Source organism: Poecile atricapillus, chromosome Z, assembly GCF_030490865.1.
Source record: "Poecile atricapillus isolate bPoeAtr1 chromosome Z, bPoeAtr1.hap1, whole genome shotgun sequence".
Taxonomy (NCBI): domain Eukaryota; kingdom Metazoa; phylum Chordata; class Aves; order Passeriformes; family Paridae; genus Poecile; species Poecile atricapillus.
In genome coordinates, this window is record NC_081289.1 from 100,769,603 (window position 1) to 100,796,462 (window position 26,860).

Sequence of the window (26,860 nt, forward strand, 5' to 3'; positions counted from 1 at the left end):
GGGTCTAAAGAAGGTGGAGATAGACTCTTGTCAGTAATACTCAGTAACAGGGCAAGAGGCTGTGGGCAGAATTTAAAACACACAGTATTTCATCCAGATGTAAGAACATACTTTTTTTCACTGTTAGGGTTGCTGAGCTCTGTAGCATGTTGCCCAGAGAGGTTGTCTCCATCCTTGTAGATATTTAAAACTCAGCAGGACATATTCCTCAACAGCCTTCTCTAGCTGACCCTGCTGGATTGAGCCAGTCAGCATATGGACATCATCATAAGGACCAGAGTGCATCAGAGCATGCAACAGCATTTGGCTGATAGTGATGAGAGGCTGCTTTCTCTCTAAGCTTCAAATCTGTTCTTTATCTAATCTTCCCCTGTCTTCCCCTTCAGCTGGGGGAGGTGCCTTAAGCCTGAAAGAAAGTAAATACTGTACTCACCTTCAAGAAGAGCAAGAAAAAGAGCATGGGGAGTTACAGGGATTGGTGAGCCACAGCTTGCTTTCTGGAAATTTCACAAAGCAAGTCCATTTGCAATTGATTTCTAGCCATATGAGGCTGGAAATATGAGGGATAGGAAAGTAATTGGCAAATGTCAACATGAATTTATTCAGAGCAAATAATGCCTAATTAATTGTGTTGTCTTGACAATGAGATGACTGCACATGTGAAGAAAGGTAAAACAGGGAACAGTACTTAGCCTTAGCGAAGCTTTTGATAAAGTGTCCCATGGTATCCTTATGTTCGGAATGGCTAGATATAAACTAAATAAGTGGACAGTAAAGTGAGCAAAAAAAACTTGGACAGTGATCAGACATCTGAGCCTAAGGTAGTATTATTGTCAGTGATGTAAAACCCAGCTGGCAAGCAGTTCCTTAGTCATCAGTACCAGTATCCGCACCGTTCATCACTTTTATTAACAGCTTCACTGATGAGAAGGGCAACACTCAGCAAGTTTGAGAGTGGTACCACTTTGGGACGTCCTGAAAGCAAAAGCTGTTCTTCAGAGGCGCTCAACAGTTCAGAGAAATGAACTGGTTGGACCCCTGTCCCTGGCTGTGTAGCAGCTCTACTGCAGAAGCCCTGGCATCCTAGTGGGTGGCAAAGGAGGATGTGTTATCTGGGGAACTTGCAGCTGTCTGTGATCTGGACTGTCCTCACTGAGGTGCAGGCAATCAGTCTGGGAAAATAATTGTTCACCTCTCATCAACTTATGATGTCACATCTGGACAGAGCATGTAATTTTTGATTCCCCAGTACCAGAGAGATGTGGATGTGTAGAAGTTCAGCAGAATACTACTAGGGTGAGAGACACTGGAATGTGTGATAGGTGGGATAAAACAGAGAACTGGTTTTGTCCAGGCCAAAGGATAGGTGACATAGAGGAGAGTGCATTGTGAACTGCACCTGTCTGATGGGAAGGTAGAAAGAAGACAGATTTGGGCTGTTCTCAAGAGATTATTAGTTTAAGGACAAGAGGCAACAGACAAAATATGGAGTATGGGTTCTGAGCTCTCAAAGAGAAGCCCAAAGAGACTGTTAGACCTCTGTCCTTACAAGTATTCAAACCTGGTACTGGATATGGTTCTAGCAATCTGCTGTAAGTGCACCTGCTTTACGGAGGAGGTTGGATATAGGCAGCATGTGGACATCCCTTACAACCTACAAGTTTATGGGGTTCTATAGCAGTGTAAAAGCATAAGCTAGCCGCTCACACAGTAAAACTGACAGTAAAAAGGTCTTCTTTCATGTATATAGAACTGATGTCTGCATGCACTTATGTTGGCCTTGAGAATATGAGAATGTTCTGGATGAACATCTGAATGTTATAATCTCTGGAACTGCTGTAAGCTCTAACTACTGCTGTAATTTTTTCTTGAGTAATTTATAGTATTGCAATTTTTTGTATAGATAATCTGAAAGCACTGGATGCTAAAAATCTGAGACTTCCTCTTGCATTTTGTTTTTTTTTCTGAAAAACAAATATTATCACTTTTCTAGATTGGTAAATCAGAGACTTCTGGAAGTACAGTCCCAGGTTGAAGAGCTACAAAAATCTTTGCAGGATCAAGGTTCAAAAGCTGAAGATGTAAGTAGAAATGTACCGCAAACTTACATTCGAGTAGCTACTGTTTTTTAACCTTTCATGTTTTTATTAAAAAAAAAAGTAAAAGAATTATACAAACTGAGATTAATAGTTTTTTGTATTTACCAGTAAACTGTGGTTCCTTAACTGGGATGCAAGACAATTTTCTAGAGTAGAAAACCATCCTATGAGAGAAGGTGTCATACATGTTTTATTTGAATAATTGTGTCTGTTGCAATAGAAAACTCAACATTAGAATTACTTAATTAGAATAGAGGACCTTGCAGGGAATTGAGGAAATGTTGATTCTTCATGAATAAAGCATCTGAGCTTGTTTTGGGTTTAGTTTTCTTAATGAAAGTTAAGGTCTTTCCAGGCACTGGAAGGTCTGTAATTCTTCATGTAAATGTATCTCAGAATGAAAAAAGACAGGCAGACCAAAACTAATAAAAAAGTCAAATAATTTGGCCCTCAACACACTGCAGCATTTTCTGTTTCTGTGTACAGAGTTAACTTTATTTTAAATGTAAGAATACACATTGTAACTGACTTAGTGTGGAAAACAACTTTCAGTCTTCCACTCAAAAATTGTTTATTGTCTCCTGTATTCAAAAAAGAAGCTCTGGAACTTTCTTGAAAGCAGCGATTTGTTGAACTGTACATGCGTTGTGTATGCTCACAATCTCAGTGTATCATGTTGCTAATTGACAACAAACTGTAATGTGCTGCTTTCTATTTTTGTGGGTTTATCTAATTTATATAAAATAGTGAAAGTCTTTTTACTAGATGCTTATGTTCATTTAAGAGTGTGTTAAATTTAGTTTACTCTTTTCATTTTCAGAATAAATGATATGAACGTTCAACACCTAGTTGATTTCCAACAAGATTATTTTCCTGAGTAACTTAGAAAGCATTTTAGAATGCATGTTAAAATAGGTCTATTCTTTGCTGTCTTGATCATTGCCCAAAATCTTTTCAGGGTGAACAAGAATATGAACGAATTATTTTCAAATACTATATATTTGATGCCTGTCAAATTGTATTTGGCTTTATTTACTGCAGTTTTAATTGTGCCCCTTTTGAGGCTCTGGCTGGGGTGTATCTGCATTCATGACCTCCGTGTTGGTCTGACCATAGCAGTGGTGATTTATAGACACTGATCCCATGGCCTGTTTTGCTAAGTTTGATTTCATTTACTCTTGAGGAAGCAAAAGAGTGAGTGTAGATTTGGGGAAGCACTGAGTATGAAGAACCTCTAACATTGTGGTCTCCTCATGCCATCTCCCTTGTAATGAGCAGATCTCAGAAGTTAAACCCCAGCTGCTCAAGGAGATAAAAGTTGTGCAGAGACTACCTGAGTGATCTGTAGAATAGCCATACAAAAAGAGGGATTCTTCAGAAACATACGAAGAAGCAATAGGAGAGACATGGCATACAGTTCACCAGTACATAATTTTCAACTCACTTCCTCTGTTTTTTTGCTATTTTTCTGTAACTGCACTGAAATTTGTATCTTTACAAACTTACACTGTAAATGTCCTCAAACCAGAAAATTGGCACTTCATTTTAATTGAGTCCAGAAATGCATGGTGAAAGTTCAGGTTTGTTTTATGTTGGGTTTTTGGTTTTTTTTCTTTTAAGTGTTGCTTGGTTTTAAAGCTGAAGATTTTTTTAAATGTGCCCAAAAATATGTAGAAGCAGTGTTGTAACCCAGGCAAGTGTCCTTGCAGCGTTATATGCTGCGTGCCAAGGCCCACAGCGGCAAGCAGTTTTGGTTTTGTATTGAAGTGCAGTGGAAGGCAGCTCTGTGTCATTGGGCCTGTACTGGGCACTGACACATTCTGTTGGGATGTGTGATTAGTCCATCCTGAGTGTTACCTTGCTAGCCAGGCAAAGGCCTCCTTACCCCCATCTTTCAGACTGCAGAATCAACTCACATGTGTCTGCTGTGTTCAGAATAGGCTTGATATATTGTCCTCCAGAGTGCCGTAGTCATGTGGGGCTACTCAGCAGTTACCTGAACAGCTTCGGCTACACCATTTGCATGTCTTCTCACTGTCTTTTATCATCATTGTTCTCCTGTTCTCTGCCCTAATCTCTTCCTATATAAACACCCTGCCTTTAGTTACTTCTGCCCCACTTGTTAAATCCATCCCATGCCTAATGTTTTTCATAATGTAACATATGCAGTCTTGGCCTTACATGCTGTTACTGATACAACAACCCAGAACTCGGTTACCTCTGCACTTACCCATGAAGTTCAGGCACTTTTTCATTTGGTGAGACACTGGAACAAGTTGCCCAGGGAAGCTGTAGATGCCTCATCCACGGAATATTCAAGGCCAGGTTGGACAGGAAATGAGCAACCTGATCTGAAGGTGTCCCTGCTTATTGCAGGGGGTTGAACTTTAAAAGTCCCTTCCAACCCAAACCATTCTATCATTACTCTTAGCATCCTTGAAATCTGACCATCCGTCACGGTGCTGTTTTGTGACTTCCATCACCTCACAGTGTTAGTGATCTTTTCCAGCAGTCTTATGAAGTGACCCATAGTTTCCCACACTCTGCGAAGTTAGCTTAACCTCGGGTCAGAACCTAGCCATCTGCTCCTAAAACTAAACCAAATTTTGCCCTGAGAAAGGGGACAGACTTGTTCCTTTGACTTGTTTAAGCATGAAAGGAACTTCAAGCAAAAAGACTTTTTTTTTCTGTAGTGTTTAGGAGACTCATCTTCCTAGGAGAGAACAACAATTATAGTAATTACATTTTAGATTTGTACAAGTTTTTAAAGCTTACTGATACTGCAGAAATCCCAGAAGTAATGTTTGCCTATTTTTAGAGTGATCTGTGTGAATTTATCTGCCAAGTATATACAGGATCTTTGGGTGCCTAGAATGGCACACTGAGTGTTTTAGTCTCTTTCCTAGTCGTGTGTCTTGAGTAAATTAAAGTGGGTAAACTAATGACTGCTTCTTTTAATTGTTTGGGCTGTTTATCACACTTAGTTTCTTGCGTGTGAAAACATGATCCATCTTGTTGGGGGAGGGGTTATTCCCTCAGTAGTGCAGGTACTAGCTAAGTAATGCACCAGTGGAATCAGTGTTGACTAATAGTTATATCTGTTTCAAGACAAACCCAAGTGCAATACAAGGATCAAAAAAAAACCCAAAAACTGAGTTCAGTTTTGATTTTGTGACCTTAGGGAAATGGGCACTGCTTCCAACTTTTTCCCTTTCTTGTTCCGGGCAGCCAGTAGTCCCCTAAATGATCAGATATAAGTGATGGGGAGAGTTCAAGTGATTTGCGACTGATAAAGATGCATACAAATATTTAGAAAAGGTGGTGCTGCTGCAGTTGTTCAGAGGACTGGAAAATGAAAAAAACATTCGGTCAAAACCTGCAGATCCTTAGCTGCTGCAAATTTCTGACTCTGGAATCAGTAGAGCCATATTGATTTGTTTTTATGGCTCCCCACCTTTCTTGTAATGCAATAAGAAAATCTCTTTTGTAATAATGAAAAAACATGCCCCAGGAATGTGATCAAAGACAATATTTTGAAGTATAACCAAACTAAAAAGCTTTTTGAGTGCACACAATTTTTTTCTGTTAGCAAGATGACTAAATCTTTTTTGAAGGAACATTGGTGGAAAAACAATGAAGTAATTTTGTTGATTATTTTAGCTTATATTTTGATGGTGTTGTGGACCATCAGTCACATGCTAACCCTTCCATGTGATCAATACAGTATAAATACAAGCTAAAAAAACAGTTGCAGATTTAAATATGTTGCATTTGCTTTGTATTCAGTCAGTGTGGCAATAACGCAATTCAGCATCACACCACAAAAACACCTGCATTTATTAGCTCTGGTTGTAGCCCAACAGACTGGCTATTTTCCTTGGTTTTGTTAGTTGTATGACTTCTGTTTTAAAATTACTTTCCAAAATAGCAGTTGATTTCCTTCAGAATTATGATTTAAACACAATGATTTGTAAATGTGCATCTTTATTATTTTTATATTTTTGGGTTTAGTGACATGTTTTAGAAAATGTTACAAGATGAAATTGTTCATGAGAACAGAGGAAGAAATTGCACGTGTGAAAAATACATAGCTTTAACTTTCTCTGTTCATGACTTTCTAAATAGTTTCTTCTGTTGGCTGCTGTTTTGCTTTATACTAATGTCATCTCTGTTTCTTGGCATGGGCTTCTGCTCAAGGCTATTGTGAGTATGGCTTTCTATTTACTTAACACTACTTTCAGTTCATAAACATTTATTGAGTTTGGGTTTTTTTTTCCTTTTGAAAGATACTCACTGTATATGAAGTGAGTTTAAAATTTAAAAATTACTTCAAAGTTTTTATTCAAATAGCCTATCTAAATGTGATATAACCAGAAAGTGGAACACTGTAAGTTGTACGGTGATTTTCATGTGTCTGTAATCTATAAAGATAAGAAAGACCAAAAATGTGACATTTATGCTACACTGCAGTTAGAAATACTCTACTCCTTCTAGTTTCTGTGGGGATGGGAATTTACTTCCAACTAATTTGCTACATGTCTTCATGCAAGTTGCAATGCAATATTGGCAGGACAGCGCTTGCAAATTTTGCTGCACTTTCCAATACAAAGTACTGAACAAATTAAAACAACTGCCGTAAGAATTCTGTCATTTATGGATATTGCTTTTATTGATTTAGTTCTTGGGAGAAGATTTGTAAAGTTCTAAAGGGTTCTAGTTTTACTGAAGTCATAAATCTGTGAAGAGAAAGGTTGCTACCACAGAGGTTTTACCCTTGTGATCTAAAACTGAAGTTAAAAAGTTGGTTTTTGATTAGAATGTCAAAACTGCATGTTTTAAAATAATTTTAAAATATGTTAGCTTTAACATATTTTATATTTTCACAATACATTAAAATAAAACATTTAACTTTCTATTTTAGTCAGTTCTACTGAAAAAGAAACTTGAAGAACATCTGTAAGTATTATTGTTTGCTTGTTTTGTATGTAGTTTGAAATGATGTGTTTTTTCCATATAACAAGTAAGGCAGACAGTCATTAATCATGGATCTGTAAAATATACAACTAAGAGAGATTAGATAACACAGGAATATTTGGGAGTCTAATGTTCAGGTTCTGTTTTTTTCCCACAGAATACCATTGTGAAAGTAAGAGCAATGAGGGAACCATCATTTTGTGTTGGGTAGAAAACTTTGCATAACATTGTGCAAATCTTTGCTCAAGAGGACTGAGTAATTTTTTTCTGAGGAAACCATGTTAATATAAACAAAATTAATTTATTTTCTCTTTGCTATACATTATGGCATAGAAGGTAATACTTTAGAAGGTGCTATCATTTTGTTGTGCTATTTTTGCATATCTTTTACTTCCCTAAAAGAATATTTGATTTTTGAGTGTCTTGCAAAAAGAAGTTTCTCTTGCCCTTGGATTTGGCTGTTCTTTCCTCAATGTAATATCAGTTATAAATAAGTATTCATTTTAGGCCCTCATTGTACAGTGAATTTATACTAAATTAAGTACAGTTACGGACAGAGTTTGCTGTTGGAGTTCTCCATACAGGACAATGTTTTTTAATTTTATCTAGTAAATATTTCTATAATGATATTGTCACTTGTCCTCATGCTCTGCAGGAAAAAAAAAAAAAATCATGCCCTTAGAAATAATCTCTCTGTTGAGGATATTCTGTACTGCTTAGTACTCATTTCAAGCACAGTAATACAACTGGGAAACAATATGTGCTTATGTGGTTTGTAACAGTGAGAAGCTCCATGAGGCTAACAATGAGCTACAGAAGAAACGAGCTATTATTGAAGATTTGGAACCAATATGCAACAACAGTTGTGAGTTACCTGTGCAGTCCATTTATTTTCTTTGTAAATTATTTAATGAGCAACATCTTTAATTATAATACCTAAAGAAGGTGTCAGGTAAGCAAAATGTACATTTTTAATGGAAGTGACACGTATGTTGTTCATGTCTCTGGAAACTAGGGTGACGAAAAAGATGCTTTTAACACTTTCTATACATGGGAATCACATTTTAGAAACACTGTAGTAAGAAATCATAGAATCACAAAATGCTAATGAGCCTTAAGGATCATCTAGTCCCAAACCACAATGACGTTTGCCATAGAAATACCAGCTGACTGCCATACCTGGTGTCGAACTTCAGCTCTCCAGAACTGTCATGTCTCATAAGACCCTAATTTAGAAGATCCTTGCTGTTGTCACTGACTCATTTTTGCTTCCAATGTATATTCCTTCAATGTGTTTTCAAAGATGTGTTGTAATTCGAGAAAACTTTCCATTACCGGTAAAAGAATGTAAGATAGGTATCATATTTGCTCAGAGGGTATGCAGAACCCAGCATCTAGGTGGTTTTTAGCTACGTTTTTTCTAGAGAAGTAATAAGGGAGGTAGTCTGGATTTTTTGAAAGACTAGTTATTCTAGAACAAGGCAAAAGATTGTAACCCATGGCAGCTGCTCTAGTTTGTGGTAAAATTATGTTTTTCATAATGAGATGGAGGAAAAAATATGATTTTGTTTTCTGAGATCTGAGAAGTTTTATAGAAGATGTAGAAGTAATAGTGGCATGACATGTGTGCAATTAAATTGTCCTACTGATCTCAATTGCTGCTTAAGAAAGTGTGAGGGGGAAATTAAATTAGTATGTTCATGTTACAGTTTAGTAGATTTAAGCAGGAGTTGTGCCTCTTAGGAAATATTCCTCTTACATAAAATAAGAAAAATCATGTTTGCCTGTATTACATGCCAAGATATTATGGTAGCTGTAAGTCACTAGTAGACCCATTTTCTAAATGTGTTCAGTGACATGATTACTTTATAATTTCATTTCTCTTTATTTGTCATAATTTTAAAAAGCAAAATTATGTCCCAAAAAATCAATTTTATGAGATTTTATAGTAGTACATATTTTGAATGTGTTTCTGAGCTGTACACTAATTAAATCTGTGATATGTACCACATTAGATTTCTTATGTCAGCTTTTCTTAACTGAAATATATTTTAGCTGTGTCTTAAGTGCCTGTTGTAAAACATGAAAATATGCATAATGTAATGAAGTTCTTTTCCAATATGTGCATCTCCTGACACAAAGCACTTAAAATTGAGGAATTACAAGAAGCACTACGGAAAAAGGAGGAGGAAATGAAGCAAATGGAAGAACGATACAAAAAGTACTTGGAAAAGGCCAAAAGTGTAAGTAGATGTGTTCCACATTAATTATCCCTGTCTGACAGAGACTGTATTACGTGTCCACTCTGGGAATAAAAATGAAGGAGGTATCTGTATACATACTAATAAGTTAAAGAGAAGGAAGCTCCATTGATTATCGTCTCATTGTTTCAGTATTTAATATGGATTAATTGTGCAGAAGATTGGCCCAGTTTTGAGACTCTTTTATTGATGCTTTTTTGCAGTAAAGTGATCTTTTTGACTGGATCACCTTCAATAGTTGTTAGATTTCTCTGATGATGTTTGGCATTCTCTTTTGCCTTTATTGCTTAATATATGCTTGTCAAGAAGGTGACTAATATTTAAGTATTGACAACATAACTAGTAGTATGGTTATACTACTGGCTTTGAAATGGTAATATTGTGGTCTTAATCATAGTCCCATTTCTTCTCTTACTATACATTGCTCTTTTGAGTTTCTTAAAAGCGTATCAGTGTCCTTAATTGTGTATCATTACATTGGAATCCATAAGTAGGTTCCTAATTTGGAAAAACTTTACGCTTTCTTCCTTTACTTCTGTGGAGTTTCCTGAATGACTTCTTGTGAAATGTCTTCAGGAGGTCTAAAAAAATTTCTCCTCTGTCCCCCTGCCCTGCCATTTTATATTGGTTGTTGTGATTTAGAGTATATTCCTCTGAAAGACTTTACCCTTTTCTGTAAGATTTGTTTATTGGTATGTACTGTGTTACTAAAGGGTATTTTATGCACCAGTAGCATTAATTAATTAGGTTAACTTTTTGTAATATTTGTGTTTGGTTTGGGGTTGGTTTTTTTTTTTGTTTGTTTCTGTTTCTTTTTGTGGTTTTGATGGGTTTTGCTGCAGGGTTTGGTTTTTTTTTTTTTGTAGAATCATTATAGTATTCTGCTATGGAAGCTGTATCCAGGTCTAATGAGTATTTTCTTGGAAAAATAACATGCTTTCTTGGAGTAGAATTGTAGATCCATTTAGGTTGGAAGAGATCTCCAAGATCATTGAGTGAGCTTTCTACTGATCACAACTGTGTTAACAAAATCATGGCACTAGGTGCCACATCCAGTTCCTTGAACGCCTCCAGGGATGGTGACTACACAACCTCCCTAGGCAGCCCATTCCTATGCTTAACAATCCAACCTAAACCTTCCCTGGTGCAGCTTGAGGCCCTTTTGTCTTATCCTGTCACTGGTTGCCTGGGAGAGGAGGCCACAACCCCCACCTGGCTACAACCTCCTTTTAAGTAGACAGTGATAAGGGCTCCCAGAGCCATCTTTTCTCCAGGCTGAACACTCCCAGCTCCCTCAACCACTCCTCATAGCGTCATGTTTACCATAGAGTAAAAATGTCGCACTAAAATTTAAAGCATTGTTTTATTTCAGCATCCTATACACAACTCTGAAATAGGTAGAAAGATAAGAGATGAGAAGTCTATTTCTCTGTAGCCAGAGGTTGTTAAAAAGTTTCAAGCTATTTTCTATTAAAGGCTTAATAATTCAGGCATTTTTCTGAATTTGTTCCTGGTTTAGCTCTGTTTACTAGCACTCTTGGGTGACACATACAAATGTACCCGGTGTCCCTTCATCTTTTTAGTAGCATAACAATTATGTATGTCCCACAGAGTGCTTTTTGGCTTAATAGAGCGACCTAGAAGTTACACCACCTGGTACCCCAGGTAGGTGAATCCTGGCAAATATCCATAAGGACAGAAGCAGTCCTTCCTCAAGCAGGAGAAACTGACAGACAGGAAAGTCATAACCATAAAGAGAACCTTATAGAAGTTGTTTCTGTTGCCATGGCCCCAAGGTAATGTAGCCTGGGTTAGGAACTGCAAATGTCAGTCTGGGATACTGAACCTTTTAGGTTTCACTTTTTCTTGTCAGTAGTTTTGTTTCCCAGTCCTGTAAAGGAGACCCCGGTTCAGATGCTCTGATATGCCACCATTGATGAGAGAGGTAGACATATTTGAAGTTACTTTTTTTTAAAAATTTCTTAACCTGACTTAAAAGGTTTTAATTCCTTAACACAATTGCTTTTGCAGGATTTAATAAAAAACAAACTGGTTTTCTCTTACAGGTCATCCGCACATTAGATCCTAAACAGAACCAGGGTGCTGCTCCTGAGATTCAGGCACTGAAAAATCAGTTGCAGGAGCGGGACAGAAAGTTTCATTCCCTGGAGGTAGTAATCCTTACATTTTGTGGTAAAAACTCATTGTTTTTTAGTTAGAGACTAATATTTCTATTATACTTTGGCTTTAAATATATGGATTTTTGTTTTATAGAAAGAATATGAGAAAACAAAAAGTCAAAGAGAAATGGAGGAGAAATTTATCGTTAGTGCCTGGTACAACATGGTAAGAATCTCACAAACCTTTTAAGTGAGAAGAAAATTAAAAGAAAGAAACTATTAATATTGTTTGTTTCTGGTAGGTTTATAACAGCAATCATTCATTTACATGAATTTACATGCTTTTTTTTGTTTGAAAAGCATTTTCCAATACACAAATACAGAAGCAAATACTTTCTAGTAATCTTAAGTTATCTCTATGTTAAAGTATGTTCCTATCATAACCTGGTGAAAAATAAAAAAAGAAGTTTGTAATTTTCAAGTTTTAAAATCAGAAATGGCCCAGATCACTATTTTTTAATCCCAGCCCTTCACTTACACAGATTATAGTGCTCAAATTTACTTTGATTCACCACTCTCCAGTCTTGCAGTTGTTTGTAATGAAGGGATACAGTCAAAGCAATTCATCTTGCAATTCAGGTGAAGTGCTCTGAGAAGTGATCCCTTTAACTTGGGTGCAAATTTAGCCCCACATAAAGAGTGAGGGCATCAGCAAGACCCTCACTTAAATTATTCAAAGTGTAAGTTTGGATAGAAGATGGAGTCTGCAGCCGTACAGCTTTTGCTGGACCTGTGTACCAGGAGAGTTGTCACCCACATCAGATGTGTTCAAGACTTCCCTTTGGCAGACCAGTTGGATTGAGACTGCTCTTCATCTGTTACTTGACATCTGATCTTGACAGCTGTAACTTTAATGTTTCATTTTGCTCCATCATAGAATTCAAATTCCTCCTCTCTGTATTTCTTTGGAAGAGTTTTCTTCTTGCTGTTCTACATCCTTCTTGTGTTCATGAATAGCAAGTCTAAATTTAAGCAGTGTTTGAATTGTTTGCATATTGAAGGTATTTTCAAGTGTCCTTTGCCAATTTTATAACATTAGTCCCACTAACAAGTAGAAGACAAACCTGAGGTAAGACCCCCACTGTCAAATGACCTATCATGAACACTAAGATGATCACTGATAGCATTGTCTGTATCGTTCTTTAATTAGCCTCTGCTTTTATACACAACTGCACAAGCCACCACAACTCTCTTCATTTCCTTGTTGAGTTTTAGCCTGATGAGAACATCCTGTCTCCCAAGATGTGCTTCTGACATATGAGCTGGTGTTTCCACAGAGGATGACAATACCGAAACGTTTTTCAGAAGAAAAGTACTGTTCTAGGTCAACATACTGAAAGGAGCTAGGAACTGGGCGGGGGGAGCTCTTTAGAAAGGAATTGTCCAGTTGCCATAAGAAGCATAATATTGAGTTCTTAGGTGGTTACTCTAAACCTGGAGAATGACTGCAGGAAAGGGGAAGAGTTCCACACAAAGTACTAGGAAGAATATCTTACTTACTTTTGTCCTTGAAAATATGATGCTTTGCTCATGGAATTCAAAATAGTTTAGTTAGTGTGAAGACAGAAATAGTGAATAAAATGTAAATGAATAAAATTTTTAGTGTTTTGTGTTGGTATTGACTGAGAAATTCTTTCTGTCCATAGGGGATGACTCTGCATAAAAAAGCAGCAGAAGACAGACTGGCTAGTACAGGCTCAGGACAGTCCTTCCTGGCTAGACAAAGGCAAGCCACGAGCACAAGGAGATCTTACCCTGGTCATGTCCAGCCAGCAACAGCAAGGTAGAGAAGCCTTGGCCTTAGAAAGAAAACTGCCCTGTGATCCAGGCCACTTCTATTGCAAGTGACAACATTCAAGGAAAATAAACCAGCATCCTTTCTCTTTCTCCCTTGTTTTTGCTATTATTTTACAGTTCAGGAAAAGGTTTTATTATGCCTTCTTATTGCTCTGTAATGCCCTTTGCTTATATTTTTTGGAGTTCATTTCTCTCTGCATTTTCTGAATGTGCCAAAACTTTGAAAACATCTAGGGGAGTGCTGTATAATAACAGTCTTATTTATATGAAATTTGGTCTGTTACGAAAAACCTCATGTGGACCATGTGACAGTGGAGATTTCCTATCATAGTTGGTACTTTTGTGCCTATAAGGCTTTATGCTTTATAAGACTGTTTCTGTTCAAAGGGAATTAGCTTTTCATTTCATCTCCTGTTGATTCAGAAAAATGCTGAAATCTCATTACAGAAATGCAAAGTTGGATTATAATATTATTGTGAAATATATTTCATACTAAAAAAATCACCAATTCAAAAAGAAAGATTTGGTTTTTTTTTTAATTTCCTAAGTGCAAAGTTTGCTCTTATTCTTGGCATTTAGGGAAGCAGGATGATGTTTTTCCAGGTTTTTCTTTATCAACTGGTGTTAGCTCTTTTGCTGGTAGAAATTAATATTTTCAAATGGTTTATTCCACTCTTCTTTGTCGAGTGTATGCTTAAATACATATTCTAAAAAGTTGGAGAAGTATTTAGCATGTGCTAATCTGCTACTCTATCATCCATTTAAAAAGGACATTTGTTCTAAAATTTTATGATTATGGATGAACAATACGTAATGGATCAAGGCCCCAGTTAATATTGTTAATGTATTCCAGTGGTCATCCCTACTACAAGACCTGCTTTTACTGTATTGATTCAGGGTATAATTGTATCAGTTGCCTTACTAATGGTACCAGTGCCTTCAGGTGAGTTTGTTGCTGACTTTGTTGGAAACAGGCTGTGATTTGTTGTACTGCCTTTTTAGTATATAGCTGATTATTAGTTGTAACACCTTCTTGTTGATCAGTGGATGGAGGCTCCTCCTGTTTAGGTTCTGTTCCTACAAAATTGTGCTTTTTCCCTGACTAGTTCTATTCATTCCCCATCATTTTTGTCAAAGAATTGATGGACACAGAGAACCTGAGTATTGGCTGGAAGTTTCATATTCATGCATCTTATTGTGATTCAGTTTCAAATTTAGAGGCTGGCTTTAAATTTAGGTTTTTATTTAGAGGCTGTTTGGACTCTAATGCACATGCAGTTGGTTTATAAATTTATTCTTTCACCTGATTTTAATGCCCTTTTAAGTGGAGATGTTTATTTTTCTATAAATCCCGTTAGAGAAAAGATACTGGCATTTATCAATCATCTGAATGTCTGTTTCAATTCACAACTTGAGTAGAATGAGCAGTGGATAATTAAAATAGGCACACCTAGATTAAAGGGTAATGAACAAGTGAATGACATTTTTAGGTACTGTTGTTCTATCCTCAAGTGCATCATCTGTTTTAATCCAGGCTAAGAAATGCTTTCAGTTATGTGTCTGAAAAATATTTTCTGTTGCACCACCCCCCACACCCCCAAGACCCCCACCCCCCAGAGAACAGATACTGAATTCTACATACAGTTTTGTCTTTTAATCCTCATGTTAGGGGAAAAATGGTTTTCTAAAAATTTTCTGTACTTATGCAGTGTGTTACTGATATGGGCTGTGCTTGCAAAAATTAGATGAGATATTTCAAGTTTCTTATGTGCAGAAAGATAACAATGCAGAGGAAGTTGTGGATAATTTCTGTAGTTCAGTAAGGTGATATACTCAATCTGTTGTCTCTTTCTGAGATACAAAATGCTCTGTATACAAAAGGCTATCTCTAATTATCTAGACAATTACAGTTTGTCTGGGATATCTTTTACTTACCTTGTGCAGTCCATTTTAATAATTTGAAGAACTCTTTACCACATGCTATATGTGAACAGGACCAAGACCATTCCTCTGAGGGAATTCAATGTTCCTGTTTGAGGTTACAGCATTTTATATCACGCAGAGCCTAAGAATACCTAAAGCTCCATTTTTGTTTTAATTTTAATCTAGCTAACTTTTTCTGTTACTAAACTGCCAAGGGCTATTTGTGCAAGAAAGGGATGGAAGCTTAATGGGAAGTATTATCTCTTAATTTTGTCTAGTAATTTAATTACTTCTTGCTCTTAATTAGGTGCAGTTCTAAAAGAACTGGAACACAATCAGCATGCTAGAATAAAAGTAATTGCTTTTATGATGTTATTATTTGCTTTACTGTTTTGCCTCCAAAGTTTTGATGACAGGCTGAGAGTTAGGAGATGAACAGATGCTTTTTAGAAGCTTTGTTTTATGCTTTTACTTTCTCGTCTCTCGTAGCTTCTTTTAGTTCTTGGTTGTTGGCTTTTCTGTTCTTTGTGATTCTGTCTTTCCTTTTCCCATGAAGATAAGACACTGAAGTGTTTTCTGTAATTGTTTTCAAAAATAGATAGCATCATTATATTGCATCAAAGATCAGCACAAGACTCATAGTGAATATGAGTTTTACTCTTGCTTAGGCAAGTGAACAATCATTTTATCTTAGAGAATTTACAAACTTGCAGAAATTCTAGTATTTCCCAGAATTGATATTGAATATAAAAACCTAAAAATGTACTGCACTCTTAGAGATATATTCTCAGTTGCTGTCCGGTTCTAGTAAGTCATTTGTTATGTCTTCTTTTAGTAATTGAGTCCAATTCTTTCTTCTTCACTGCTTTACTGCTTTAATTTTCTGCATACATCCATTCTTAATCTTTGTGTGTGGATGAATGCAAGAGGTGACCATTAAACCTTCTCTTTCACAGGGATGGCTTCTTTATTCAAAGGGGTCAGCTTCATTATTTCACTTGCTTATGTATCTTTGTAAGCAGTGTGTATTAAGAAAAAGAGGGAGCTCAGACTGTGACTCCAGGGAATAAACAATAAACACATATGTAGGGGAGCTACCAGTGTGTGTTCCCTATTTGTCTTATATTGAGTAATAAAAATATATAAGCAAAAGCCCCGACCTATGGAACAGAATTCTCTTAGTACATTAGATAGTTCAGAGAACGTATTTTTGGAAATACTTTTTTCCCCTGAGGCAAGAAAGACTGTTTACATCAAAATTGTAGTGGCAGTTACTAAGCCAATGCTATATCCTGTCCAATTCACTACAGAAAAAAACCTTACAACTGAGCTTAAAGAAAAGAGGGTCTCCAGGTCAGAGATAAAACAGCTGAGGTGTTCATGAAAGTACTTTTCAGGGCACTGTGCTGAGGGTCTGCCCAGAATAATCTTTCTGGCAGATTTTAATTGATGCCAGTAAAAGATAACAGATAAACAGATAAATATTTTCATTGTTTAGAGCTGAAGCTTAGTTTCTGATCTAAAAGGATGTATTCAGATGTGCAGTCCAGTTCACTTACTTCTGTGGAGGGTTGAGTTTTTAGCATATCTGATCCGACATTACAGAAAAAAAAAAATTCAAGTTCCCGGTTTTCTTGATAGCAACACCTAACCAGATCATAACATGCATATGAAAACTGAAGTAGTCTGATTTAAAGGTTGTGTGTTCCACCCACAGTGTAAAGGTAAATACATGTCCAGAATATACGACCTTGTGTATTGCAAAATGAAATAAATATGTAATGGCTACAAGATGCCTTTCATTCTGTTTGGAAGTAATCAAACAGCAATCTTGTCCTGTTGAAGTGTCACTCGTGTTAGCAGTAATGCTTCTGCAAGTGTTTTGTGGCTCTTTGTTCTGTAAGGAGCACTGGCATTTTTATATATGTATGGAAGAATTAACAATGAGTATTCCTATTACTGCTTTATTATGATCTCAAACAGTAAGTGGTATGTGTAAGCCGTCAAGAAAATTTGAAAGTTTTTTGGCAATTTTAAAGTCTTTGGTATTTTGACATGTGCAAATAGCTTTTGCTTTTCCTGTCTCCTCTAGTATATGAGACTATACACTTAACAGATTTTCTTCTTGTTAGTGGCTTGGAGAAAGACTATACTGAATGTGGCTTGCTTTCCTTTTTCCTGTAAAGTAAAACAGTATTTCAGTTTTACTTACTGTATTGAGATTTTTTTATTTGTGCCCAACATATTGACTTTTTGCAAGGATTGATGAGGGAGGTATTTTTGCACTCACCTATGCTATGCTGATTTTGCACATGTGTTTTAGGTAGAATGTGAACTCTGTGTTTTGCAGTAAGATAGTGTTGATAAACTTCAGTATCTCCTAACCAAATTTAGCAGGCATTTTCCTCACCTGGCATTGCATAAATAAACAGCTAAATGGATTTATCAGGCTATACTTCCAAGTGGTGAGGTTTTTTTGGAGCGAATGTCGTATTCTAGGTAGGATCCTAGCCATGCCTCCAGTTTGTCACTCCTGAGGAATCAAAAATATGTCCTGGCATGGCTGATTGGATTGCCTTACTCCTGTAACCTTACTCAGCCACTGCAACCTCAGACTTCTTGTATCTGGTACAGTGAAACCCTGTAAATTTTGACTCTGGTGCCAGCTCCATTGTACCATTTGGTGATGCTGAGGACTTAGCTAGCTTCGTCCTCTGTTTTTCTTTGATTTTATTTTTGTGTATTCATTGAGATGTTGGGATATAAAGTTTATTTTTAAAATGCATTAGCTCATTGAATTAGGCAATGAATGAATGTTGATTGGGGGGCTTGTCAAGGAAACCTGACAAATCATACCATCCCATTGGGCATTGAAACAGCACCCGACAGTTTAGCCACAGCTTCCCAGACAGATTGTCCTGATGTCAAATTGTAGTCAGTTGATCAGTAGGAACTTGTGCTGACTGCTGTAATTGAAGTCCTCATCTGCTGGGGGTGGTCTTGCTGTCAGCTTCTCTGTGGTCCAGATTCTACCTTCACCTTTGGGCTTTGCCAAGGTAGTGCAGGTGTATTTCTGCATCATTTGGCTCTGGTGGCAAATCATGAGTGTGCTCTGCTGCTGTTTGCTGTGCATGTAAAGTCGTTTGGAAAATTGCATATCCTTCTGTCCCCTTTGCATATGGTGTCATTTCCAGGCTGAAAATAGATTCCATTTGGCAGATAAAAAATTTCTTGCAGCTGTCTTGCTGCTATGGGTCTCAGAGAATGATCCATACAACATGAAAAATACTCCTAGCAGAGGGAAATACAGGTCATTTGGGCAGCCTTTCCTTTCTTGTGCTGATTTTATTCATTGCTTTGCATTAGAGAGGTCCTTTGTGATCAGATGAAGTGATTTCAGAAAGAGGAACATGTTTGTTGCAATTGTTTGTCAGCACTTTGAAGAGCTGCTGACTATTGTAGTATGGCACAGATCTGAAATACTGCAAAAGCAAGTATTTCCACACGTATAGAGTAGTTTGTTCTGGAAATGGAAATTGAATCCCTAATGATTATACCTAACTTGAAGAGAAGAGAGCTAACATAAAGTCCAGTAATTACTGTTAGCACGCTAATGTTGTTAGCCTGATCATGAAAGTGGATGGAATTATAAGAGAAAATCCCCAGTGCTGTAGTATTTATAAAGTTATAAAATAGTTGTAATGAGACCATCAGACTTTTGATTCGGATTTTAATATAACATCAGTTATATAATTTAAAATATTGTAAAGCAGAGGTTATTGTTCACAGCCACAAAAGGTTAGTAAGCTGGGGAGTAAACTTCTTTCCTGGAGGCATCAATGGTTTTGAGAGAGATTTTAAGCTTTTGTTTAGCAGTGTCAGTAATGTTTTGAAATAATTATAAGCATTACATTATAATGCCACCATTTTTAAAATTTATAATCTGCTTTGTATTCTCTTTGTCACTCCTTAGACATATTGTCAGCTGCATAAACTGTGTCTTTCTAAAGATGCTGCAGATGCAGTGACAGGTTATGCTCTGAATTTACCCTCACATCTTGCATCTCTCTATGTGTTGCTGCCTCAGCAGGTGGCTTTAAAATAGAGAAATTGACAGACAGCTATTTTTAGAACATGATAAGAATTTCTAGTCAGGAAAGGGCACTAACAGATGAATTTTTACATACTTGAAAGATAATAGTGTCCTGAGTTTACAAGACGTTTCTAAAGTACTATTGATTCAAATACAAGCCAGAAGTGTCTCTTCTGTGTATGTCCAACATACACTTGAAGGACTCTTCAAGTGCTACTAAATAGTAAGTTTGAGCTAAGTAACAGCCAGGTGAGACTAAAGGATTATATTCATTTGTACACAATAGAATAGGTACATGCTTATGTCGCTTTTTTATTTTTTATAGAATCTTTATAGAATAACTACAGTGATCTTCGTATTAATCCTGAACTGTGTAACTTTATGCACCAAGCAGTGCCAAGTAAGCTTAAAAGACAATGATTGCTCAAAATATACACCCTCAAGGTCTTTGAATGTGTTAAATTTTTTATTCCATTTGATATGTGTTTGTGTGTTTTTCAGTTATGGTTAGTTAGTATTCTGGGTGGATGAATGAGAAGAAAAAAAGAGGGATACGTAAGCTACAGGACTCGTAGCATAAATACTCTTTTTTATCTATTTAACCTGGATTGCCCCATCACAAGAAGCATTCTTAGAATCAGTTTTGACCAGTGCAATACAAGGGAGAAGGAAGTGGGGAAACAGTCTGGTGAAACCAATTTGCTCTTTGCAATATGAAAAAAAAATATGCCCATTTAGTGCTGTGCCAGTGCTGTGTAGGGACATCTGTGTTACCTGGGCAAAATGGAAGCACCGTAGCTGTGTCAGTAAAGCATTCCATTCCAGTTACACTGGCCAGGAAAAAGGGTGCATCAGTGACGATGGAGAAATGTGCCAACCTCTCCGATTCTCTTGCGAACTTAGATTCCCTTCTGCAGCAGTGGGGTGTTCTCTTTACTGCTTGGTGACTCCGACTCAGCTTACTTTAACAAGAACACGCATCATTTTCTGGCAATTCAAACCTGTATTTGCATGCAAGGGATAGAACTTGCCAGTGCAATGCAGATGTTGAGCCTCATGCACAGGATGAGATCTGATGAAATTTAAATGCCTTTAGTGGTGCCCAAGATTTCAAGACAGTCGTTGTGACTCTGATTGTCTTTTACTGTGTAAACACATGCAGAATTGGGTGGGCACCTTTCACATTATCTTGCTTTACCAATTACACTCACAGACAGCATGAATGCCTGAGAATTGCTCGTTGCTGTGTAAACTTACTTTCTGTAGCTTTATTAGTTAAAGAATGGTGTCCTGAAGAATTTTACTCAGAAGTGTGTGAAGTTTAATTACAGCTAAACTTAGATATTGACCAAGGCTATTTTGTTGTTTTTTCCACCTATTGGCCTGTAACCTTCCTGTTAATTTGAACAGTTGCTTGGCAAAGGTATTTTCTCTGTGAATTTGCACAACTCTTAAGTAGAGGTGGCCTTACTAAACTGCTTTTAAAAGGACCTGTTCTGTTCTCTGTTTGTTTTGGTTTTTTTTCAACAGTAATATGTTATCTGCTTTTTAACTTTCTTCTTTATTCTTTTATTTGCAGTGATGTGGTTGCATGACCTGCAGCATTATTATAACAGGGACTGTTCAGTGCATGACTTGCTTTTCTGTCCAGACTGCATAACCAAAACTTAACCAGTTCTACACTTAAGACTCATGGCCATCTGGTTTCAAAGGGGGATCTACTTGCAGAGAAGCTTACCATCCTGGGGAGTGGCTTTCCCATTTCCCACTTCCACTTACTCTTTCTCTTCACAAAAAGTCTCTTATGAGGCTAGAAGAGAGGAAATCCTGTACTCACAACTCAACAGGAGGCGTTCTGCAACTGACAGAGCACTGTCAGCTCTCCATCTTACTTCCGCCTGTCCACTTTATTTAATTCTGATTAACAGTATTAACATACAGACTTCCTGCAACATTTTCGTATACCGAACTATAAAAATCTGGTCTTTGAATTCCTAAAAAAGTCCTTTTGGTTACTGTTCAAATTTCAAAGCACCTGCACCCTTAAAGGATCCACTTTGAATCTTTAAAGAAATTAAGTAAAGCGAAGGAGGTGTTTTACCAGGAGAAATGCCTAATGAATTGCTGCTTGGCAATCCCATCTTCCTTAGAAAACCAAGCAAGTTTCATCTGATAATCTCCGAGCCAGGCAAACTACCGGGTGGTATTTTGTTCACAGGCACTGCCTGCTTCCTTAATATGTATATATACACAGTAGTTTGTGGCTGTTGTATTTTTCTCTCTACATTTGAGCTGTGTTGTTGGTTTCTTTCAGAAACTTTTTTTCCAATCTGTGTACAATTGTTAAAACAATCTGAGGAAAGACCATGAATGGAGATAAGTATGAAAGTCATCTACACTTTCAGTATTATGCAGACTGTCCTTGCCAGTTTATGATTTGGATCGTTTATCTTTCACCTGTACTGTTTTTTTCCTTTCTTTTTTTTCTTTCTCTTGTCACAGTCTTAGCTATTTAATTTCCAATTGCACTAGCTTGGCTGTTTCTTTGTATTTTGAAGTTTAGCTATAAGATTTGCCATATGTAGACAGTGTAACTCAAAATGCTTTGTACTGCCTATATTAATTTAAAAAGCTGCTTATTTAATATTCCTAAATATCTGCACATTTGTACTACTGTATCTTTGTTTTGTATTGGACATCCAGTACTGGCAAGATTCAGAAGACGAGGGAGTGCTGTAGTATTGTACGTTAAGAGGTTTATTGTATAGGAATTAGTACATAACAAACAGGGAAAGGGGCTTTCAAGCCATAGGATTTGCTGGAAAAACTGAAAAGTCTGAATGCTGAGTACTTTAAGCGGTTTGATTTAAATCCAGTTCTAGAGAAACCCCATTCTTGCTCACCTGGATCTTAATCCTGGCAGAAATATTGATATGAACTCTGCTGCTTCCAGGAATAGTTTTGCTTATTTGGGCAGTAGAAGAAGCTCCAGCCTTGTTTGCCACGGGGGCACCCTCACGCTGAGGAAGCGTTGTGTCCACTTGTCTCTGCAGTCTCTTCTGGTCACACACACAGTGCCTGCCTCGTCCCTGGCCCGTCGGGTGGGCTCTGACAGAGCCACACCTCGTACGCAGAGACGCCCGCTTGTGTCCAGTCCTCAGGGATCCTGATCCCATGGTGTCCGTGGCCTTGTGCAGAACAGCATGGAGAAAGGACAAACGTGTGCCTCAGCAGGGTGGGGTGGTCTGTGCTGCCTGGCAAAGGGATGGGCAGGTAGGAATGGGCTCCAAGCAGGCCAGGCAGCAGAGTGAAGGCTAAAACTAGGATCCCAGTGAGAACTGTGGTGTTTTCCCCTCTGGATACTGTATCAGGTACTGTGGCTACCAGGTGCTCTGGCTGACAGCTGTCCGTAAAGGCTTCAGATGGGGATATATGTCTTTCCTGGTCCACCAGGGCCAGGGACAGTGAAGTCTGACGTGACCTGCAGCCAGGATCTGGGCTTTGATCATAAAGAGTCAAATACTTGTGCAGTAGAGGCAGCATCATTTCATCAGACTGAGTCCAGCAGAGAGCTGAAGGATTTGTGTCTTTCCAGATCCTAGCCATTGATCCCTTGTTGTGTGTCAGGGCAAGCCTTACTTAGGAAAACTTTTAGTTGGGTGTTAAAGGCATGGTATGTTTTTCATTTGCAAGTGCTGCTTCGGCTGGGACCACACCCTGCTCCAAGCCAGGCTGGGTGCAGGATCCCTAAAATCAGGGCACTGTGCTGGGCAGGAGGGGATTGCTTTTTTTGTGCACCTGCCTCCACAGGCGTCCCAAATTGATGCCAAGCAGTACCTCATTTTTCTAAGTGGTCTGTGCAGATTAGAGACTAAGTATCAGTTGTTCTTGAGCCTTGATGACATTTGTATGTAAGTGTGTTTAGCTTGACAAAAGTTCTTTGAGTTTACTAATGCAACAGAGAGATGCCAGGTGGAGCCAGTCAAGGAGCTGGGTACTTTAATTAGATTAGCCTGGCATCTCTATCATGAAGTGGTTGTGAGCTCTCAACTCAGAGCTGATCTCCAGCATGTCTCTGATATACTAACTTCATTTGTGCTGCATAGAAAACTCTCTTACCTTCTTAATAGCAGCTTGTTTGACAGTCCTGAATTAAGTGTTGATCAATTATCAAAGTAATAACTGTTTGTGAAGTTGCCAGTGATATATTTTCTGTAAAAGAATGAATTCTTAGAGTGTCAAAACATTAATTTCCCATTTCAGTTCATCTACAACTCGTGTAACTACCAGATTGTTATGGTAGCAATATTAATATACATACCTGTATATAGACAAAAAAAATGCTCATTAATGATAATTGGAATCAAAAAGTTTAATATTTTTTCCCAGTCAAATACACTAATGCTTCCAAGGTGATAGAAGAATGTACAGTTGTTAAACAAGTTGTAAATAAACGCTTATATAAAACGTAAATGCTTGTCTCTTCTTTATTTGGTACTTGGTTGTGAACTGCGTTTCCTGGGCCTCTGCAGAGGAGGGTGAGTGGCGGGTGGGCAGCACCAGTGCATCAGAAAGCACAACATCCTCACTTCTGCTGGGACACGTCCCATCCTGCTGCTCGAGGTGCATGCCATGGTTTGCTTCTCCAAGGGTCAAGGCTAAATGACCCAAGTAAGAAAATTTCCCCTTGCCAATGGAAGCTTCAGAACAGATGTCACCAATGGTGGGGAAAAGAGACACTGCTAATGGGGGCAGAAACAGCTGTCCTTCCGTCCTGCACTGATGAACAACTCTGGCATCTGGGGAAGGAGGAGGCCTGGGTTGGTCTCAAAACGGGCAAATGCTGATCTTTGCGCATCGTTCTGAACCTCAACACCACACACAAAACTCAGGGGCTCAGTATCTCTCCCAGGCTGTTGCCTTCTCTTACACAAAGACCCTGGCACAGCCTTTCAGGGGCTGCTCTGTAAAAGGAATAGGCTCAGAAAGGGGAGGGTGGCCTGGTGGCAGTGCTGCCAGCCTTATAGGGCTGAAGTGTTTGCTGTCTGGGAAGAGTGGAGAGCCCCAGAGGTGGTGGCCAGTTTCCACAGGCAGTGGACGGTGGAAGCAGAAAAGCTGCCAGAGCCTCACTTCTAGCTGCTTGTGATTCACTGTGGTCCTCTGCCCTCCTCAGTCCCATCTGTCACTCCATCTTTGGCATGATTTGGCATGCCTCTGATTATTCTCTGTCCCTTTGTTTGCCTCCTACCCTAACTTTTGCTATACATCTTTTTCCTTTCTCAGCTGAGACCCACATTGGTATCCCTCATGCTGGCCTCCACAGCCCACTCACTCTGCTGTGCTCACTGACAACTTTTTCAAGGCCATGACTTGTGCTCCACATGGGGTTGGGGGATTGTGCCCCTGGATCCCTGCTTCACACTGCCCCTCCACAGGTGCTGGCCTAGCATGGAGGATGCAGCTCTGTGGATTCCCTTCCAGTGGTACCTCTCCTCCACACACACAGCTGCAGGGCCCTCCTTTTACCACCATCACACAAGTGTGATTTCGTTGCGTTAGATGTTGCAGGAGGTGGCAGCCAGTACCGAGTTAAAAAGTGTGGTGGAAACACTCCAGAGGCTGCACCGTTCCTCCCTACAGTTCCCCTTTTCTACTCTTTTTGGCCACAGATAACTTCAGAGCACCTATATACTGTGCACGTTAATAAACACTGCAAATAAATCCTTGTGCCTACTGGCCTGTCTCAAGACACTTTCCTCTTCCCTGGGAGCTAAAACAAGTGAACAGCCTCAAAACAGCAAAGTACCCATGTGGCAAAACAGGCTGACCAGACGTGAAGGTCAGCTGTGGCAGGGAAAAGAAGATTAAGTGATGTAACTAGAAAACCATTACACAGTGAATGCACACACTTCTTCCCTGGTTTAGGGCTGAGAGTCCCAAGGGGCAGCGGAGCCTCTCTGCCTCCTGGGACTTCCTGTTGGTAGCAGGAAATGGCCTTTAGTCCTCCACAACAGTCAAATGTCTCAAAGCTGCAGCTGTGCACACATTGGATCTTTGGATTCTGCACCAGACTATGCTGTCCACAAACTTAACAGGGACCACAACTCTGTGCCAAGATGGAAGCCCAACCTGAGCAAAGGGCAAAGAATGGAAATTCCCCCAAACCCCAGTGCCAGGGAATTGATCAAGGCAGTCATAAGTAAAACATGAGGTGGATGCGTTTTCACTGTATTACATGTACAAGAGCTGTTCTTTGTATTTGACACAGACATAAGAGAGGTTCCAAAACCCAACCAGACCTCTTATTAAAGCAGAAGTTACAGAAAGATCACACTGATATTCTAAAAAGCTTTCCAGGGACCCCACTGTTTCCATGTTTTTCCAACTACTTTAAAATACAAAATACCGGAATGGGATATATGAGTATGGCATCCTGTCTGCCCCAGTCCCAACAACGGCTCTGAGGCAGCCCTCAGCAGAATGGAACCTGGCAGTGTCCGAGCTGACCACACAGCAAAGGACACAGCAGGCGGGGGAGCACCATCAGTGATAATGGGTGTTGCACCTGACAGGACAGCACACACAGAGCACACACACACAGAGCACACACAGAGCACACAGACACACAGAGCACACACACACAGAGCGCACACACAGAACACACACACACATACACAGAGACACACACAGAGCACACACACACACATACAGAGCACACACACAGACACACACACACAGAGCACACACAGAGCACACACAGAGCACACATACAGAGCACACACAGCACATACACACACAGAATGCACACACAACACATCAACTTTGACCTGGCTGTGGTGGGGCATGTCTTCACCCTGCATGTGCACAATTATGGTCTCCTTGAGCTTTTTGGTAACACTCACTGTTCCCAGGAATTTTTTGCCCAACAAACTTCTGTATTCTAATGAATAGCCTTGTAAACTTATTTTTCTCTGAGTCACAGCTGGAGTGAAACAACATCGTTACTGGACTTTTGAGGAAGATTACTGACCTGGATTGAGTCCAGGATGGGAGACTAAAGCCAAGCATCTCAGCACACTCTGAACGGGGGTCCCACGAGAGGCCCTCTGAGGTCCCAGGTCCCCAGAGGCTGTGCCAGCACTTTCCCTGGAGCAGGATGTGCCTCTGGGTGCTCATCAACCCACAGGTTTGGAAACCCAGAGGAGTTTTGTCAAAAACTGACAGCAGGGCCTGGGCTGGTACCCCCTCCCCGAGGCTGAAGCCTTTGCCCACTGACAGATGCAAAGGCATCCAGTGTGTGAATTTCACCAAACTCCGGGACAGCTTTAAACAGGTGCTTTGTAGGCATGCACACACACAAATATTTGAATATATACGTGTCTTTGTCAACCTTCAACACTTCATGGCAAGTATATCAGCAATGTTGCTACCTTAGATTCAAAATTTAGTTACTCGTGGCAATGGCAAATCTTACAGAGCCATTCTGTAAGAGTTAAATCAGTCAATGATTAAGTGCTGCCAAATCCTTGAGAC

The 26,860-nt window shown here is 38.8% G+C and overlaps 1 protein-coding gene across 4 annotated transcripts in view; it reads left to right on the plus strand.

Annotated features, from left to right (window-relative positions):
• HOOK3 (hook microtubule tethering protein 3) overlaps nucleotides 1-23,800 on the plus strand; it is an 86,787-nt gene extending 62,987 nt beyond the window's left edge. For 2 of the 4 annotated variants that reach the window (XM_058827021.1, XM_058827024.1), the window contains exons 16-24: nucleotides 1,994-2,081; nucleotides 6,225-6,302; nucleotides 7,021-7,055; nucleotides 7,856-7,938; nucleotides 9,216-9,316; nucleotides 11,401-11,505; nucleotides 11,609-11,680; nucleotides 13,161-13,297; nucleotides 20,907-23,800. In XM_058827021.1, the coding sequence (XP_058683004.1) occupies nucleotides 1,994-2,081; nucleotides 6,225-6,302; nucleotides 7,021-7,055; nucleotides 7,856-7,938; nucleotides 9,216-9,316; nucleotides 11,401-11,505; nucleotides 11,609-11,680; nucleotides 13,161-13,297; nucleotides 20,907-20,922 (715 nt within the window). In that variant the 3' untranslated portion in view covers nucleotides 20,923-23,800. Of the gene's footprint in view, nucleotides 1-1,993; nucleotides 2,082-6,224; nucleotides 6,303-7,020; nucleotides 7,056-7,855; nucleotides 7,939-9,215; nucleotides 9,317-11,400; nucleotides 11,506-11,608; nucleotides 11,681-13,160 lie in introns of all 4 variants that reach the window. The other 2 variants (XM_058827022.1, XM_058827023.1) reach the window with 2 other exon arrangements.
• Nucleotides 23,801-26,860: the final 3,060 nt, after the last annotated feature.